The following is a 19,693-nucleotide window of genomic DNA, read 5'->3' as shown; positions in this document are numbered from 1 at the left end:
GGAGTGGGGTGTGGAGATATTGGATAGGATGAAAAAAATAGAAAGGATGTGCTAAACATATTGGCATCACACAAAGTTAACAAGTCACCCGGTCCAGATGAGATGAAACCTAGGTTGCTAGGGGAAGCTAGGAAGGAGATAATAGACGCTTTGACCACAATCTGTCAATCTCCATGGATGTTGGAGCGGTGCCAGAGGGCTGGAGGATTGCAAATGTCACACACCTGTTCAAAAAAGCGGAGAGGGATAAACCAGGAAACTACAGACCAGTCAGTCTAACGTCAGTGGTGGTTGGAAAAAACTACTAGAGGCCATTGTCAAGCACACAATTAATTCTCACTTGGAGAAGGATAGGTTGAGAACAGAGAGGCAGCATGTATTAATTAAAGGTAATTCGTGTCTGACTAACCTGATTGAGTAATTTGATGAAGTAACATAGATGGTTGATGAAGGTACTGCAGTACATGTTGTATATATGGACTTTCAAAAGCCATTTAATAAAGTATCTGACAGAAGATTTATTCGGAAAATAGAAGCTCATGATATTAAAGGGATGGTGGTAACTTGCGTAGGACATTGGCTAAGGAATAGAAGGCAGAGAGTAGTGGTGCAGGGATTTTCCCCTGACTGGATAGAATTATGAAATGGGGTCCCCGGGGGGGGGTGGGTATTAGGACCATTGCTTTTCTTGTAATATATAAATGACTTGGACTTGTTTATAGGGAATAGAATTTCGAATATTGCAGGCGATATAACATTTGGCAACTGATTAAATAGTGAGCATTCAGGAAGACATAGATATACTGGTGAAATGGGCAGACGCATGGAAGATACAATTTAATGTGGCTAAGTGTGAAATGTTGCACTTTGGAAGGAACAATATGGAGAGACAGTATAATCTAAATGGTACTATTTTGAGGGGGTGCAAGAACAGAGGGAACTGGGTTTATATTCACAAATCTTTGAAAGTGACTGGGCAAGTTCAGAGGGTGGTTAAAGAAGCCTGTGGTATACTTGGCTTTGTAAATAGGGGCATTGAATATAAAAAAACTAGGCAATAATGCTAAAACTTTACAAATTTCTGGTTATACCTCAGCTGGAGTATTGGATACAATTCTGCTCACCACACTTTAGAAAGGATTATAGGGTTATAGGTAAAAAGCTGGAAATGTTGGACTAAATTGAACAGCTCTTTCAAAGAGCCGGCACAGGCTGAATGGCCTCCTTCTGTTCTGTATGATGCTGTGATCCGGATGCGGGGTCGGTGACTCATTTTGTTTATCAGACTCACGCAGGTAAACGGCAGTGGATGGAACCTGGGCTCTTTGCACCTGTTAATGGGCAGGTTCCTTCTCATTGGTGTATATTATCAGACTGCAATTCACGGTTAACTCCTGTCAAAATCTATTGGTTATTTTTAATGAAACGTTGGTTTTTGTACAAACTGTAATCAAATAATTAAGTCCCAGTTCAGTCGGGGTGTCGGAAGGTGCTGGGGGGCCCGCTCTGTATCTGCGAACAACATTCGGTTAATGTTCAGGTCCCGTCGCTGTAACCGGCTCCGGGGACGATGCTGCGGACCTTCCTGACCCTGTTTCTGCTGCAGCTTCTGAACTGTGAGTCATCGCTGATTATTATTATTACATGTGCCTCATTAATATAATTATTGGTCTTTACTACTGAGCACATTGAGGTGATGTGGAAAGTAAATGTTGTTTTCTTGAATTTTAATCGTGTCATGTAGAGATTAATGGGATATCGGGACCGGTTTCTCCATCGCCATCCACCTGTGGCTCTTGTACAGACAGAGCAGACTGGAGTTGAAAATCTAATCGGATAACTTTGGAGAATTTGCTGTATGAGCGCTGATATTTAGTTAGTGATTGTCTTCAAAATTATGAAATGTTAATATTAAATTATTGTTTCTATTTCATACATTTATATGTAGTGTCCTGTAATAATTATGCTTTCTCAGCCTCCGTCCACATGCCCCATACCTTTCATACAGAGTCATGTAGAATTTAATGAGATATTCGGACTTGTTTCTCAAGCTCCTTCCAAATGCTCGATATTTTTTTGCTGAGGTTTTTGGTCGGTGACTCCGTTCAGTTTCTCTCTGTTACCAGTGTGTGTTTTTGGTTATATTTATTAATCTTCATCAATAATAAATGCTGGTTTACTGACAGGGAATGCCAGTTAATGAGCTTAACGAAATATATTTCTGTGGTTAAATGTATTGTATTTTATATACCTGATCGGATATTAAATACTGTTCTGTAGATAATTTAAAGAACATGTTCTGTAAATTATAGAACGGAGAAAAAAACCATGAAATGTATATCACTCCCAGGATCATTTTCACAATCGTGCGCTGATCAAATTCAGTTTGAAGAAAACGGGCATATTTTATTCAAATTGTCATTCACTGGGATCGCTTGAAGTGAATATTGAAATGCTTTGTGCAATTTGAAGAATTCTCTTTTAAAACACATTTTGGGTTGGTTGTTTCATGTTAAATTCCATCAACTTCAAATAGGGAACCTTTACCCATTTCTGTCGATGTCATTGTATTCAGATGTAAGACTATTTTACATCTGAATAGCACTTATTTTAAATTCCCAGCTGAGCCTTGAGTGAAAATTAGCTTTAAAACCGAAATCTAAGAAACTACCGCAGCTGTTTGTTTCATTTTATCCCCTGCAGCCCCCGCACAGACAGAGCAGACTGGAGTTGAAATTCTAATCGGATTACATAAACCGAGCCTGTTGGAAGTAGAGCGCTGTCACTGGTATCGGTGTCTGGGGTATAAGTGAACTCACTGAGTGTCGAACACCAGTCAAAGCTGCACGGTCCAACCCCGTGTGGTACAGTGAACTGAATTATTTTTAATAGTTCATTCAGTATTAGATCGTTGGAGAAGGAATTTAAATATTGTTAAGTTAAATACCAACTAGACGTGGAGCCAATATTGTTTCAATTCGCATTAATTATCAGTTTAATCACAAGTAATTTTACTCTCCATAAGTATGTTACTGAAATCTCCACACTCTCTGTGAGTGTGCGTATTGTTGTTTAGTCATTAATGATATTGAAAATTATTAACCTTTTTCTGAAATTAATCATTCTATGTCATACATTTATATTAACAGTGTAATAATTACCGTTTCTCAGTCTCCTTCCACATGCCCCATGTTTTTATACAATGTCATGTAATGTTTAATGAGATATCCGGACTGGTTTCTCAATCTCCTTCCAACTGCTCGATACTTTTTGCTGAATTTGTTGGTCGATGACTTCATTCAGTTTCTCTCTGTTTCCATCATGTGTTTGGTGATATTTATTAATCTCTATCATTAACAAAGTCTGGTTTACAGACAGGGAAATATTCTTGCACTGTTATCAGATACATTGTACGTTTAACAAAATATGTTACCGTGATTCATTTTATTTGATGTTATAAAACTGATTGAACACTAGAATCCTGTTTTGTACATAATTTAAAGAACATGTTCTGCAAATCATAGAACTGAGAAAAAAATGAATTGTATATCACTCCCTGAATCATTTTCAGAAACCGCGTGCTGATCAAAATCAATTGACAGATAATGGGCATATTTGATTCAAATTTGTCAATCATTGGGATCGTATGAAGTGAATATAGAAATGGTTTATTTAATTTGTAGATTTTTCATTTAATACATATTTTGGGTTGTTTGTTTGATTTTAAAGTTCCATCGCCTTCAAATAGGGAACAATTGTTCAATTCTGTCGGTGACAGTAAACATGTGTATTATATATTGCATCTGATTAAAACTTATTTTAATTTTCAGAGTAGATTTGTGTCAAATTTAGATTTAAAACCGAAATCGAACACAAATACCGCGCCAGTTTGTTTTATTTTGTTCTCTGCTGCTCTCGTACAGACAGAGCAGACTGGAGTTGATATTCCAGTCGGGGTTTCAAACTGAGCCTGTTAGAAGTAGAGCGCGGTCACTGTTAGAATAGAGTGTATCGGAGTCCGCGGTTTAAGTGAACTCACTGAGTGTGGAACACCAGTCAATGCTGCGCCTACTGCCGATACACACATTTCTGTCACAGATATAGTCAGTTATACAGCACAGAAAGAGGCCCTTCGGCCGATCATGTCCGCGTCGTCCATCAAGCCTTGTCTATTCTAATCCCATTTTCCAGCACTTGGTCCGTAGCCTTGTATGCTATGGCGTTTCAAGTGCTCATCTAAATGCTTCTTAAATGTTGTGAGGGTTCCTGCCTCTACCACCCTTTCAGGCAGTGCGTTCCCGATGCCAACCACCCTCTGGGTGAAAAAGTTTTTCCTCAAATCCCCTCTAAACTTCCTGCCCCTTATCTTGAAACTATGCCCCCTGGTTATTGACCCCTCTACTAAGGGGAATAGTTCCTTTCTATCTACCCTATCTATGCCCCATATAATTTTGTACACCTCAATCAGGTGCCCCCTCAACCTTCTCTGCTCTAAGGGAAACAACCCCAGTCTGTCCAGTCTCTCTTCATAGCTGAAGCGCTCCAGCCCAGGAAACATCCTGGTGAATCTCCTCTGCACCCTCTCCAATGCAATGACATCCTTCCTATAGTGTGGCGACCAGAACTGCACACAGTATTCCAGCTGTGGCCTAACTAGCGTTTTGTTCAGCTCCATTATAACTTCCCTGCTCTTATATTCTCTGCCTTGGTTAATGAAGGCAAGTATCCCATATGACTTTTTAACCACCTTATATACCTGCCTGCTGCCTTCAGGGATCTATGTACATGCACACCAAGGTCCCTCTGATCCTCTGTCCTTCCTAGGGTCCTACCATTGGGTCCTACCATTCATTGCGTATTCCCTTGCCTTGTTAGTCCTCCCAAAATGCATCACCTCACACTTTTCAGGGTTAAATTCTATTTGCCACTGTTCTACCCATCTAACCAACCCATCTATATCGTCCTGTAGCCTGAGGCTTCCCTCCTCACTATTTACCACTCCACTAATTTTCGTGTCATCTGCGAACTTACTGATCATACCTCCTACATTCATATCTAAATCATTAATGTACGCTACAAACAGCAAAGGACCCAGCACCGATCCCTGCGTTACACCACTGGACACAGGCTTCCAGTCACAAAAACAACCTTCGACCATCACCCTCTGCCCCCTGCCACTAAGCCAATTTTGGATCCAATGTGCAAGTTGCCCTGGATCCCATGGGCACTTACCTTCTTGACCAGTCTCCCATGCGGGACTTTGTCAAAAGCCTTACTAAAGTCCATGTAGACTACATATTTCTCAGAAGAAGTGCTGTCTGTCCCCCGTGTTTTGCAGAGACTGGAACTAACAAATAGTTTGTTCCGTGTTAGAGTGTTGTACAAGGTCTATAATATTATATAACAACATATTAACTAGAGGTGCAACCAATATGATTTAAATTAGCATTAATTATTAGTATTTCAAGTACAGCATCCCAAAAGAAGATGTCACTGAAATTTCCTCAATCTCTGGGGATTTTACTGTGTGTTGTTGTTTATTTTATCTGTGGATACCCTTTTTATTCTTATAATATGTGCCTCATTAGTATAATTCTTGTTCTTTACTATTGAACACATTGGGACGATGTGCAAAGTAAATGTTGTTTTCTTGAATTTTAATTGTGTCCTGTACAGTTTAATGAGATGTCGGGACTGGTTTCTCAATCTCCTTTCACCTGCGGCACTTGCACAGACAGAGCAGACTGGAGTTGAAAATCTAATCTGATTATTTAAACTGAGCCTGTTAGAAGTAAAGCGCGTTCACTGTTAGAATAGAGTGTCTCGGAGTCTGGGGAGTAATGAACTCACTGACTGCAGAACACCAGTCAAAGCTACTCATACTGCCGACTGAACCCCCACACACATTTCTGTCACAGATATTTCTCAGTAGAAGTGCTTTCTGACACCATGTGGTACAGAAAATTGACCTAATTTTGCTTTTATAATTTGTTTAGCATTGAATTGTTGGACAAGGACTATAAATATTGTAAAGTTAAATATTATCTAGAGGTGGAACCACTATTGCTTCAGTTAGTAATCATTATTAATTGAGTTCTTATCAAGTACACTCGTCAAAAATAATGCTATTGAAAGATCCTATATCTCCCTGGGATTTGTAGTCTGAGTATTTTTGTTTAGTTAGTGATGATCGTCAAAACTCTGAGCTTTTTATCTTAAATTAAGTTTTCTATTTTAAACATTTATATGAACAGTAATAATAAAAATGTTTCTCCGTCTCTTTCCACATGCTCCATACTTCTTCTACAGAATCATGTAGTGTTTAATGAGATGTTTCTCAATCTCCTTCCATGTATCCCATACTTTATATACAACGTCATGTAGTGTTTAATGAGTTATAGGGAGTTGTTTCTCAATCTCCTTCCACATGTCCCATGCTCTGGTAGTTTTGTGTGACAAATCCTGAATTCGTTTGTATATTTAACTTCGGCAGATAGCGATCAGAGCACTTTGTCCTGTTCTTGTCAATATTCGATACGTCTTTGGTTATTTTCCAGCCATGGTAACGTTTATCCAGGCACTAGTTAAGGGGTATGGAGGTATTTTGTTATAAATTACTGTTTGCGCTATTAACGCTCAGAGTCTGGATTGTTTGGCGTGCGCTCCCTCTGGTGTTTTACTGGAGCTTTTAACCTACAATTAATGTTTTTCAATTCATTTGCTTCCTAAATCCAACAGGGCCTCATTTAATTGCGAAAGCTGTTCAAATCGGACTTGAAATAGTTTAATAGAAAATAATTATTTTGATTCTTGACACACCTAATAATCTGTCATGAGAAGAATCTTCTTATAAACACTTTGTATTGACTCTATTTTGTAATTTAAAAACACCAACTCTAGCAGAAGCGTTGAGGCTGTTAACTTTTTTGAGTAAATACTGAAAGATTATTCCCACTAGTCTGTCAATGGATAACAATAAAAGAGGAATTTGCAGGACACTGACTATTATCAGGAGAGTGGTGGTAAGGACTGCTGAGGCTCTCCTGGAGTGGAAGCTTGTAACGCGCTGTCAACAGTGCAGAACCCGGGCCAGATTGAGACCAGAGAGATTCTGTTTCGAAACTGCTCATATTGAAGAATTCTCGACAAGCGCAGCTGAGGACAGGAATCGGTGTCACGTTGCCTGTAATATATAACCGAGAGAATAGGAAGTGATCTGGAGGGCAAAATAGCATCAGGGGGAATCGGAACAGGCGACCACACTGTCTCTAGTATCTAACATTTAGAATAGAAAGAGATCTGGAGGACAACATATCATCGGGGGATTGGCAGCTGGTCAACCCACTGCCGCTAGTATATAACATTTAGAATAGAAAGAGACCTGGAGATCTGTGGGTCACAATATCATCAGCGGGGTTGGGAGCAGGTCACACACTGTCTGCATTTTAAAAAGCAGCACAATTTAACCAGTAAACGAGAGGACTATTAACCGAGCATCATTAACGGGTGAAATGACGGACCAATCGGCGAGGACAGTTGACGAGAGAATTCGCTCAGTAGGAACTTAATGAGGAACAGCCAGCACGGAGATAGGAGGCGTGAACCCGCCTGACAAACGATTCATTTTGTTGTGTTTGAGGAATTTAGAAATAAAATGAGTAGCAGAAACTTCCAATTACACCTTTATGGAAACTTTGAAATTTCCAAGTGGAAAACATAGGTTTAAAATTAAAAGGCACTGAAATTCATCAGACAATAATATAATCTATAATTTAATTTAAATTATATTTCTATTCGTTCATGAACTTTGGATCGGAGCCCTATAATTCACTACCTAACATCATTCTGAGAGCGCCGGGTCAAAGAGCGGGCCCATCACCACCGCCTGCTCAGGGCAACTACACACGAGGAATAAATGGTCACCCCCTATTTGCAGGGCGGGAAGTGGTCAGGGGAATGGGAATAATTGGTTCGCCCTTTCAAAGAGCCAGCACAGGCAATATGGGCCGAATGCCCTCCATCTGTGCTGTATCATTCTATGATTCTACAAGGAGCAGGCCCATCACCACCGCCTTCTCTGGGCACCTACACACTGGTAATAACTGGGGCCCGAGCACCGTCACCACAAGGAGAGAGTGTGCCCAGGTGTCAGTATGTGTTTTTGTGTGAAAAATTCTCGATAAACTGCAGGCACTTTACAAATGTCAGCTTGCTGCATAGATTGTATTTGCGGTTTTATACGGAATGAAGAACAGATGAAATCACAGACCCCGGTATCAGTTCTTTCGTAAATTGACAGGAATTCTTACCCCACAGTTCATTGTATTTGTGACTTTTATTTCTGATAGTTTTAATAATTTCTTGCCACAGCGAACTCTAATTCTCAATGTCTCATTTCAGGCAAACCTGGGAACAGTCAGGCTGATCCGTCAGGTAATCGCCTTTTATTTTCACATTATCTGGTATCTCTCTGCTCTGATCCATCCCATTGAATATTATGGCTGGGTGACAATTTCAGGGCCTTCTTGATCACCGATTAACCCGCTCCTCGCGTGTCCCTCGGACGGGAAGAGTGTTTCCCGCGGACTGTTACTAAAGATCTCTAATTCCGGCTGAGAGGCGGCTGCTGCCTTCATGCTGAGCGAGAATAAACGGGGCCCCTGAAGGGCAGAGTGTGAAGGGCCGGCTCCACTGACACGGCTGCCGGCCCCACAGCAGCTCTCACTTTCTACATCACCAATCAGTGCTGACATTAAGAGCCCCGCCTCTTCCTCAATTGGCTCCGGGGATTGGGGGGAATTTTTTCCAACCCTGACTGGGGTTGAGCTCTCACTATGTTCGGCCAATCGGTACTGAGCATAGAAACATAGAAACATAGAAGATAGGAGCAGGAGTAGGCCATTCGGCCCCTCGAGCCTGCTCCGCCATTCAATGAGATCATGGCTGATCATCCAAACTCAGTACCCTGTCCCTGCCTTCTCTCCATATTCCTTGATCCCTTTAGCCTTAAGAAATATATCTAACTCTTTCTTGAATATATTTAAAATATTGGCCTCAACTGCCTTCTGTGGTAGAGAATTCTATAGGTTTACCACTCTCTGGATGAAGAAATTCCTCCTCATTTCAGTCCTAAATGGCTTACCCCTTATCCTTAGACTGTGACCCCTGGTTCTGGACTCCCCGCCATCGGGAACATCCTTCCTGCATCTAGTATCTAGCATGGTGGACAGCTGACCATGGCAGCCACGCCCATCTCCCGATCTCTGGAGGCTGGAATGTATTCTGAGCCAATCGCCCACACGGTCCCCGTGGGAGCCGCTCTGGTGCTGGGAACTTCCCGCTGACTCCCGGTTCCCTGCTCGTTTACACCGCCAGGACTGACGTATGAGGGGAGATTGGGTCGATTGGGCTTGTACTCGCAGGAGTTTAGAAGAATGAGAGGGGATCTCATTGAAACTTATAAAATTCTAACAGGACTGGACAGACTGGATGTAGGAAGGATGTTCCCGATGGCGGGGGAGTCCAGAACCAGGGGTCACAGTCTAAGGATAAGGGGTAGGCCATTTAGGACAGAAATGAGGAGGAATTTCTTCACCCAGAGAGTGGTGAACCTATGGAATTCTCTACCACGGAAGACAGTAGAGGCCAATACATTAAATATATTCAAGAAGGAGTTGGATATATTTCTTAAGGCTAAAGGGATCAAGGGGTATGAGGAGAAAGCAGGGACCGGGTACTGAATTTGGATGATCAGCCATGATCGCATTGAATGGCGGAGCAGGCTCGAGGGGCCGAATGGCCGACTGCTCCTATCTCCTATGTTTCTATGTTTCTATATGTTTCTATTAGTATTTCCCTCTCCCTTTTGCCATGTTTAATATTTACTCCGGGTTTTATTCAGGGTTTGGGCACAGTCTGACATTCCAACTGATAACTCACATGGTCCCTCTTGCCTGCTGAATGGGGGCGGTCCGTGCGCTGGGAGGCTGCGGGTTTAATACACTCTAGTTGGAATTGATGTATTCCTAACTAATAACTCAGGTCGACTCAGGAGAACAATCAAACAGGTCTTTAATGTAGGATTTGACGAATTCCAGAAAACAACAAAGATCGATGCAGGAGAGCCATGGAGCAGGTCCTCACCGAACGGGGATGCCATGAGGACTGCCTCAGCAGCCCCGTGGATTGCGTCATGATGTCATCGCGTTTTCCCGTGCTTGGGGCGGTCACGTGATGTGCGATGTGACGTCATCGCATTTGCCCGCATTTGGGCGGTCACGTGATGTGCGATGTGACATCATTTCATTTGCCCGCGTTTGGGGCAGTCACGTGAAATGCGACGTGACATCATCGCGTTTGCCCACGCACTTAAAGGGGCCACGCCCCGTACATGCAAACTCTGTATACAAAACCCAGTAATGCCCAACTGAATGGTACAGGTTAAGGCTGGTGTTAGAACATCGTTAAAGGGATTTATATACAGTTAGCTAGCTTAACCTAGTGGTGCCACCACACTCTACCCACTTGATGTTATTTCTGATATTTTACAGAGACGGTGAACCTGAGACTGGTGAATGGGGGCAGTCTGTGCACTGGGAGACTGGAGATTCACTACAGAGGACAGTGGGGGACTGTGTTTGATGATTTCTGGGACATGCGGGATGCCACTGTTGTGTGCCGGGAGCTGGGCTGTGGGGCCGCGCTGTCAGCACCAGGCGAGGCTCACTTTGGGGAAGGGTCCGGAACCGTTGTGGCCTATTATGTTGTGTGCGGCGGGACAGAGGCCGCTCTGCGGGAGTGTGATTCAGATGAATGGAATCACCTCTCCTGGTCACACTCCTTGGATGCCGGTGTCATCTGTGCAGGTAAAAATCTTTCTTCTGCCTCTCATCTCCCGCTGCCTCTGATGGTTTACGGAAAAAAAGGAAGTAAAATAATCAGCAGGTGTCCATCCCCGGAAAAGTGAGATATTATTATTCCAGCATTCCCTGGTTATTATTAATGCTATATTATTAATATTAGTATCACTGTTTGTGTTTTAATAATATTACCATCTCTATATATATCTATATATATATAACAGGATCGTGGTGTCTGTCTGACTGTCTGTCTGTGTGTCTGTCTGTGTATATGTCCGGGCATCACTCAAAAGGTATAGAGCGTACCTACACATATGTTATATCAAAAGAAAGCTTATGATTAGGGGAGTGTCATAGGCATATTTACTTTTCGGTCAGACAAAAATTGTTCGGACAGTATACAAAAAACTTTAAAAAACGGACAAAAACCGCTTATTAGCGGTTGACCAATCCTACCACTCATTAGCGTTGAGTGACGTGATGGTTGACCAACCCTACGGGGGCACAGGGGGCGTTTCATGGCGTTTGTGGGCGGGGCCTAATCCTTCAAACTGCCGAGCGGGAGCTGAGGTGAGTGGCAGCCATTAAAGACCAGCCGGGCCTGAAGCTAAAAAAATGGTAATGGAGGTGAGGAAATTGTTGATTCATTAGTATTGATTCAGGAATTTCTCTCTCTCTCTCCTTCCCTCTCTCTCTCTCTCCTTCCCCCCCTCTCTCTCTCTCTCTCTCTCTCTCCCAAAGCGGGAGCTCAGCTGAGGTGAGTCACGGCCCGAGAGCCCGGCCGGGCCTGAGGCACTATGGGGGTTCGGGCTCAGCTGATTGGGCACTCATCAGGGGTCGGCCTGCAACACATCGACCGGCGGAGGGCCGGCTCTCTCTCTCCTTCCCCCCTCTCTCTCTCTCTCTCTCTCCCTCTGCTTCCCCCCTCTCTCTCTCTCTCCTTCCCTCTCTCTCTCTCTCCTTTCACCTCTCCCTCTCTCTCTCTCTCCTTCCCCCTCTCTCTCTCTCTCTCTCTCCTTCCCCCCTCTCAATTCAATTCAATTCAAATCGCTTTATTGGCATGACAAGGTACATCTTATGTTGCCAAAGCATCGAAAAACATTCATGGTTGAACACAAAAATACAGATCTATCCATACAGTGTATAAACAGATATATCCCTGAGTGTATAAATATACATTCATATAATTTTTATATACTCTTTTCTTATATTTAGTGGTTGTCCCTCTGTTTATGGCAAGCTGTAACATAGTGTGCCGCTAAGGTTACACAAATTCTCTCTTCCCCTAGTAGGTATGGGAGTTTTTGGTCGTCATTCAAATTTCTGAATTCCGGGCATATTTTTGTGAATTTTGGTAGAAATTCTCCCTTATGCCCTGATATTTTCTGCAAGCTGTGAGGAAGTGCATCTCTGTCTCCACCACTCCCTGACTGCAGTGAGAGCATATCCTGTCCTCTCTTGGTAGCCGGGTCTGCCTGTGTCTACCTTTTTCGATCGCTAGGCTATGTTCACTAAGTCTGTACATTGTCAAGGTTTTTCTCAGTTTGCTATCCTTTACCATGGTCAGGTAATCAGCCATGTTGTATTGTCTGTTTAGGGCCAAGTAGCAATTGAGTTTGTTTTGGGTTTTTGTTGTTTCTGCCCAATATGACAGATATTTTTCCTTTTGCTTAGTGACGATTGTGTTGGGTCAAATTCTTTGTGTTACGCTGTCACTGTCCTGGGGCTGGTTATTGTTCGTAGTGTTAGTAGTTACTTCACTGAGTCCCAGGACTAGTTGACTGAGGGTATTCTTCTGTATGTTCCTCTCTTGGCATTTCAGGGCTTCGTAATGATAGCAGTGGGGTTTGCTCAGTTTTAGGTGTTTCCAAAATTTGGTGGCTCTTTTTTGGATAGTGATTATTAATGGATATTGGCCTAGTTCTGCCCTGCATGCATTGTTTACGGTTTTGCTTTGAGTCCGGAGGATACTTTTACAGATTTCTGCATGTAGGATCTCAATTGGGTGTTTGTCCCATTTTGCAAATTCTTGTTGTGTTAGCGGTCCCCACACCTCACTGCCATAGAGTGCAATTGGTTCAATTACTGATTTAAAGATTTTGAGCCAAATGCTAATTGGGATTTCTATTTGGATTGATTTTTTAATGGCATAGAAAGCCCTTCTTGCTTTCTCTTTCAGTTCATTCACAGCCAGATGAGAGAGAGCCTCTCTCTCTCTCTCCTTCCCCCCTCTCTCTCTCTCTCTCTCCTTCCCCCCTCTCTCTCTCTCCTTCCCTCTCTCTCTCTCTCTCCTTCTCTCTCTCTCTCTCTCTCCTTCCCCCCGCTCTCTCTCTCTCTCCTTCCCCCTCTCTCCATTCCCCCCTCTCTCTCCTCCCCCCCTCTCTCTCTCTCCTCCCCTATCTCTCTCTCCTTCTCTCTCTCTCTCTCTCCTTCCCTCTCTGTCTCTCTCTCCTTCCCTCTCTCTCTCTCTCCTTCCCTCTCTCTCTCTGTCTCTCTTTCCTTCCCTCTCTCGCTCTCTCTTTCCCTCTCTCTCTCTCTCTCTTTCCCTCTCTCCCCATCTCTCTCTTCTCCCCCCGTCTCTCTCTCTCTCCTTCCCCCCTCTCTCTCTCTCTCCTTCCCCCCCTCTCTCTCTCTCTCTCCTTCCCTCTCTCTCTCTCTCTCCTTCTATCTCTCTCTCTCTCTCCTTCCCTCTCTCTTTCTCTCTCTCCTTCCCTCTCTCTCTCTCTCTCCTTCCCTCACTCTCTCTCCTTTCACCTCTCTCTCTCTCTCCTTCCCCCCCTCTCTCCTTCCCCCCTCTCTCTCTGCTTCCCCCCCTCTCTCTCTCTCTCTCTCTCTCCTTCCCCCCCTCTCTCTCTCTCTCTCTCTCCCCCGAAGCAGGTGCTCAGCTGAGGTAAGTCGCAGCCCGAGAGCCTGGCTGGGCCTGAGGCGCTACACTGCACATGGGGGTTCGGGCTCAGCTGATTGGGCGCTCATCAGGGGTCGGCCCACAACACATCGACCGGCGGAGTGGCGGCTCTCTCTCTCCTTCCCCCTCTCTCTCTCCTCCCCCCTCTCTCTCTCCTCCCCCATCTCTCTCTCCTTCTCTCTCTCTCTCTCCTTCCCTCTCTTTCTCTGTCTCTCTCTCTCCTTCCCCCTCTCTCTCTCTCATTCCCCCTCTCTCTTTTCCTCTCTCTCTCCCCCCTCTCTCTCTCTCTCCTTCCCCTTTCTCTCTCTCTCCTTCCCTCTCTCTCTCTCTCCTACCCTCTCTCTCTCTCTCTCCTTCCCTCTCTCTCTCTCTCTCCTTCCCTCTCTCTCTCTGTCTCCTTCTCTCTCTCTCTCCTTCCCTCTCTCTCTCTCTCTCCTTCCCTCTCTCTCTCTCTCCTTCCCTCTCTCTCTCCTTCCCTCTCTCTCTCTCTCTCTCTCTCCTTCTCTCTCTCTCTCCTTCCCTCTCTCTCTCTGTCTCCTTTCCTCTCTCTCTCCTTCCCTCTCTCTCTCTCTCCTTCCCTCTCTCTCTCTCCTTCCCTCTCTCTCTCTCTCTCTCCTTCCCTCTCTCTCTCTCTCCTTCACTCTCTCTCTCTCTCCTTCTCTCTCTCTCTCCTTCCCTCTCTCTCTCTCTCCTTCCCTCTCTCTCTCTCTCCTTCCCTCTCTCTCTCTCCTTCCCCCTCTCTCTCTCCTTCTGCCTCTCTCTCTCTCCTTCTCCCTCTCTCTCTCTCTCTCTCCTTCCTCTCTCTCTCCTTCCCTCTCTCTCTCTCTCCTTCCCTCTCTCTCTCTCTCCTTCTCCCTCTCTCTCTCTCTCCTTTCCTCTCTCTCCTTCCCTCTCTCTCTCTCTCCTTCCCTCTCTCTCTCCTTCCCTCTCTCTCTCTCTCTCTCCTTCCCTCTCTGTCTCTGTTTCTCTCTCTCCTTCCCTTTCTCTCTCTCTCTCTCCCTCCCCCTCTCTCCTTCCCTCTCTCTCTCTCCTTCCCTCTCTCTCTCTCTCTCCTTCTCCCTCTCTCTCTCTCTCTCCTTCTCCCTCTCTCTCTCTCTCCTTCCCTCTCTCTCTCTCGCCTTCCCTCTCTCTCTCTCTCCTTCCTTCTCTCTCTCTCCTTCCCTCTCTCTCTCTCTCCTTCTACCCCTCTCTCTCTCTCTCTCCTTTCCTCTCTCCTTCCCTCTCTCTCTCTCTCCTTCCCTCTCTCTCTCTTTCCCTCTCTCTCTCTCTCCTTCCCTCTCTCTCTCTCTCTCCTTCCCTCTCTGTCTCTGTCTCTCTCTCTCCTTCCCCCTTTCTCTCTCTCTCCCTCCCCCTCTCTCTTTCCCTCTCTCTCTCCCTCTCTCTCTCTCTCTCCTTCCCACACAGACAGAAAGACAAACTCATTTATATATACCCTTCCCCCCGTCTCACTCTGTCTCTCTTTCCCCCAGTCTCTCTCTCCCCCCAGTCTCTCTCTCTCTCTCTTCCCCCAGTCCCTCTCTCCCCCGTCTCTCTCTCCCCATCTCTCTCTTCTCCCCCCAGTCTCTCTCTCTCTCCTTCCCCCTCTCTCTCCCCCTCTCTCTCTCTCTCCTTCCCCCTTTCTCTCTCTCTCCTTCTCCCTCTCTCTTTCTCTCTCTCTCCTTCCCACACAGACAGACGGACAGACAAAGTCATTTATATATATAAAAATTCTTTCTACATTTTTCATAACAACATGCCCTCAAAAATCCCTCGGCACCGCCGGGCACTCCAGCAAGTTATTATATATAATAAACACCCCCACCGGGAGCAGTAAATACCTGACACTCGGCACATTTACAATGCAGACAGAACAAGTTTCCATTGTGATTTGCCCCAAAGCCGCATTGAATGAGCTGACCCACTGGAAATGTCACAATCTCAATCCAACTCTCCAATCTCAACCCGTGAGCCCGGCTGCGCGCCTGCGCTCATCGTTTGATGTGGGGTCTGATATTTTCCACAGACTGTGAATCTGAGGCTGGGGGTGGGAGGATTCTCAGCCTCGGGGAGCCTGGGCAATGGGTCCGCGGTTACTGTGGGCGGCACGGGAGGAAACTACACAGTAAGATCCCGCAGCTGCCTGAATTTCCCGTTCTTTTGATATTTGGATAGCTATTGAAACAGCAATAAGGACAGAATCCTAGACAAGATCAATAAACTGTTCTAACAAATAAACACCAACCCATGGAACGGCTGGTAAAACAATGGAGAATTCTCCCGGAATCCTGGCACATACTTTTCGCCCCGTCACTATCAAAAAAGATTTATTAGCTATTTACTTCACTTGCTGTTCGTGGGATCATGCTGTGCGCAAAATGGATGTCCCTGAAAATGCCCGTATAGCGTTTTGTGAATGGACGCTAATTTCCTCCACAGATTATTTTAGAACAATTCTTCCCACAATATGTAGACAGAGGTGTACAGGACCGGGAATACCTGGATATCTGGAGCATTTGCTGCTCCTGGATATTTCACAGCCATCGGTCCGAATGTCATCCTTGAATTTGCAGGATCTGATTACTTCATATCTCGCGATTCAGTTAAAGTCCTCTCACTACTCCGCATTCTGAAAGATCCGTCTGTGTGAGTGAATTAAACGCCTAACCTGCCCACAATAATTAGACAAGTCCTCTCGTTGTGACAGAAACATTTTGATTTAAATTCATCAACATTTGACCGTCTCAGTGCCGAATATGTTGCTGTCCCTGGATTACATTTTCAACATTCATTTGAAAACCACAAAATAGAAGGGTCTGTATTAAAAAAGTTCCTAATATACACGGCGATAAAACAGAAATTGATAACAACACTTCCCCTCACGTGTTGACACAATGAAGCCAGTGTTTAAGGTGTGTCTCACCTGACTAAATAAACAGGGCAATCGGATTATTGATGAGATTACAGAAACTCTCACCACATTTTAATATAAAGCGCCTTAAATGCTGTCTGTTTATTACAATATAATTCGCAGGAAGTACCAAGCCCAGACTGGTGAATGGAAGCAGTCCCTGTGCGGGGAGACTGGAGATTTACGGGAGTGGAACCTGGAGCACAGTTTGCGGTGATGGGTCCTGGTCCTTACCGAATGCGGAAGCTGTTTGTAACGAGCTGGGATGTGGTTCTGGAGTGGCAGCGCCGCTTGATGCTCACTTTGGAGAAGGATCAGGGCCTGTTATTGGTCCGCCTGGCTGCGGCCACCAGCGGGATGTTGGAGTAATCTGTTCAGGTACAAACTGATAGTTATGGAAACATACGGGTTACCAACAAATAGTGTGCGGCCGCCTCGAGTCGATAGCGACGAATTAGAAATATTAATTTATTGATAAAGAGGGGGGGGGGGGTGCTTTAAACAGTATTAAAGTTTTTCACTTTCAGGTGAAAAGACAGAATGTTCTACAAATGGCCGTCGTAATTCACTGCTAACATTGACAGATTTGTCCAATCTTAAGTTAGTTGCTATTTTTCAAACGTTTTACTTTGCCGGGAGAGTACAGATAGGTCAGTGAAACGCGACTGTGAGACGGAATGTTCAATTTCCTCCCACGTGCAAACAAAGATGGCTTGATCAGTGCAGAGAATAGGGCAGTTTCACAGAGCTGACACGATGTAAGCATTTGCTGCCCCTGCGCTGAGCGGGCCCTCACTGCAGCTGCTATTGTCTGTGCTGGCGCTGCACCTTGAGCTCAGCGGTCTCAGGGCCTTTCAATAAAGCTCCTGTTGTGTGGTTTTCCTTATATCTCCCGTTGAGTGGTTTTCCGTATATCTCCTGCTGAGTGGTTTTCCGTATATCTCCTGTTGTGTGGGCTTTCCTTGCATCTCCTGTTGAGTCGGTTTCCACTGCTCCTTCTGTCGACGCGGATTTCCCTACACAAGCTGTTGACTGGGTTATCACTGCTCGAGTGATGATTGTGGTCTTACCTCACCCTTTAATTAAAAGGATAAAATTAGAAATCAAAGTAAGAAGAATACAAATAAGTTCCGCTATTAACAATCTGTGAGGGAGCGATAATAAAAGAGGGCTAGAAATTAATTGTAGCCCAGGAATGGGCGGTGTCGTTAGAAAAGTTGGAGAATCAGTGCCAGGCACTAATGCTTTGGACGACATGCAAAATTCGTGCTCCCTGCTCAAAGAAATGATTGGAGTCCTAAATCAAGTCTTAAAACCCAAGCTCATTGGCGTTACACTCAAAGTGTGGACCAATATTGAGTGCAGTCTAATCGCAACTCATCATTGCAAAGGCTCGACAGAGTATTTTTGCACAATTCTCCCCAGAGGTAAGTACATAGAGGTGTACAGGACCGGGAATACCTGGATATCTGGAGCATCTGCTGCTCCTGCATATTACAGAGCCCTCGGTCCGAATTTCTTCAGGTCTTTATCCATGTCATACTTGAATTTGCCGTATCTGATTACTTCATATCTCGCGATTCAGTTAAAGTCCTCTCACTGCTCATCATTCTGAATGATCCGTATGTGTGAGCGAGTTAAACGCCAACCTGCCCACAATAATTAGACACGTTCTCTCGCTGTGACAGAAACATTTTGATTTATATTCATCAACATTTGACCGTCTCAGTGCCGATTATGTTGCTGTCCCTGGATTAAATTTTCAACGTTCAATTGAAAACCACAAAACAGAAGGGTCTGTCTTTAAAAAACGTTCATATTATACACGGCGATAAGACAGAAATTGATACCAACAACACTTCCCCTCACATGTTGACACAATGAAGCCAATGTTTAAGGTGTGTCTCACCTGACTAAATAAACAGGACAATCGGATTATTGATGAGATTACAGAAACTCTCACCTCATTTTATTATAAAGCGCCTTAAATGCTCTCTGTTTATTTCAATATAATTCGTAGGAAGTGCCAAGCCCAGACTGGTGAATGGAAGCAGTCACTGTGCGGGGAGACTGGAGATTTACGGCAATGGAACCTGGAGCACAGTTTGCGGTGATGGGTCCTGGTCCTTACCGAATGCGGCAGCTGTTTGTAACGAGCTGGGCTGTGGCTCTGCAGTGGCAGCGCCGCTTGATGCTCACTTTGGAGAAGGCTCAGGGCCTGTTATTGGTCCCCCTGGCTGCGGACACCAGCGGGATGTTGGAGTTATCTGTTCAGGTACAAACTGATAGTTATAGAAACATACGGGTTACCAACAAATAGTGTGCGGCCGCCTCGAGTCGATAGAGACAGATTAGAAACATTCACATTTTGATAAAGGGGGTACGGGGTGGTGGTGGTGGTGGTGCGGGGGGGGGGGGGCTTTAAACAGCGTTTAGTATTAAATTTATTCACTTTCAGGTGAAAAGACAGAGGGCTAGATTTTCAGTATAGACAGTTTTGGGGCGCTAACCTTAGCGCCCGCCCGAAGTTAGCGCCCGCCCCAAAGTAGCGCCCCGTTGCCGGAAATTCAGTGGCTTCGCCCTAAGAGGTTGGTGGAGCGCTAAAAGAGGCGTTCCACTACTATCTTTAGGCGCTAAGCCGGCGGTGCAGAGCGCAACACCCGAGCTCGGGCGCAGCACACGGCAGACACTCTGGTGCCAGTGAGCTCTTAAAGGGGAAGGGTGCATGTGTTGTTTTCAAAGGCAGAGTCTGGGGGGAAAAGAGGAGGAGGAGGAGGAGGAGGAGGAGGAGGAGGAGGAGGAGGTGGTGGTGGTGGTGGTGTCTGGAAACATAAAGACGCCATTCAGAACAACACACTGCATCCTTCCACACAATACATGCAGACTGCCGTTTATAGTGCAGGAGGAGTGCCCTTTAATTTGCGCTCCCCAGGGTGTGTTGCGTTCCATTTTGCAAACGCTCTGGACGCCAGCCGCACAATGGGGTGGTCCGACTGAAGTTTGGATTCGGGGCGGCCAAAGGGCGTTGCACGAGGATGTGAC

General features: G+C 45.0%; 1 protein-coding gene across 1 annotated transcript in view; it reads left to right on the top strand.

Annotated features, from left to right (window-relative positions):
* The first annotated feature begins 1,310 nt into the window (after nt 1–1,310).
* Nucleotides 1,311–19,693, top strand: part of LOC147097994 (scavenger receptor cysteine-rich domain-containing protein DMBT1-like) — a 47,179-nt gene continuing 28,796 nt past the window's right edge. The window contains exons 1-5 of the mRNA XM_085970797.1: nt 1,311–1,616; nt 8,401–8,433; nt 10,551–10,865; nt 16,775–17,029; nt 18,672–18,926. Of these exons, the coding sequence (XP_085826923.1) occupies nt 1,571–1,616; nt 8,401–8,433; nt 10,551–10,865; nt 16,775–17,029; nt 18,672–18,926 (904 nt within the window). The 5' untranslated portion in view covers nt 1,311–1,570. The remainder of the gene's footprint in view (nt 1,617–8,400; nt 8,434–10,550; nt 10,866–16,774; nt 17,030–18,671; nt 18,927–19,693) is intronic.

The sequence above is a fragment of the Somniosus microcephalus genome, chromosome 30 (genome assembly GCF_052327205.1).
Source record: "Somniosus microcephalus isolate GS21.2 chromosome 30, FLI_Smic_1.0, whole genome shotgun sequence".
Classification (NCBI taxonomy): domain Eukaryota; kingdom Metazoa; phylum Chordata; class Chondrichthyes; order Squaliformes; family Somniosidae; genus Somniosus; species Somniosus microcephalus.
The sequence above is the reverse complement of the archived record's forward strand: the minus strand, read 5'-3'. Positions and strand labels throughout refer to the sequence as shown.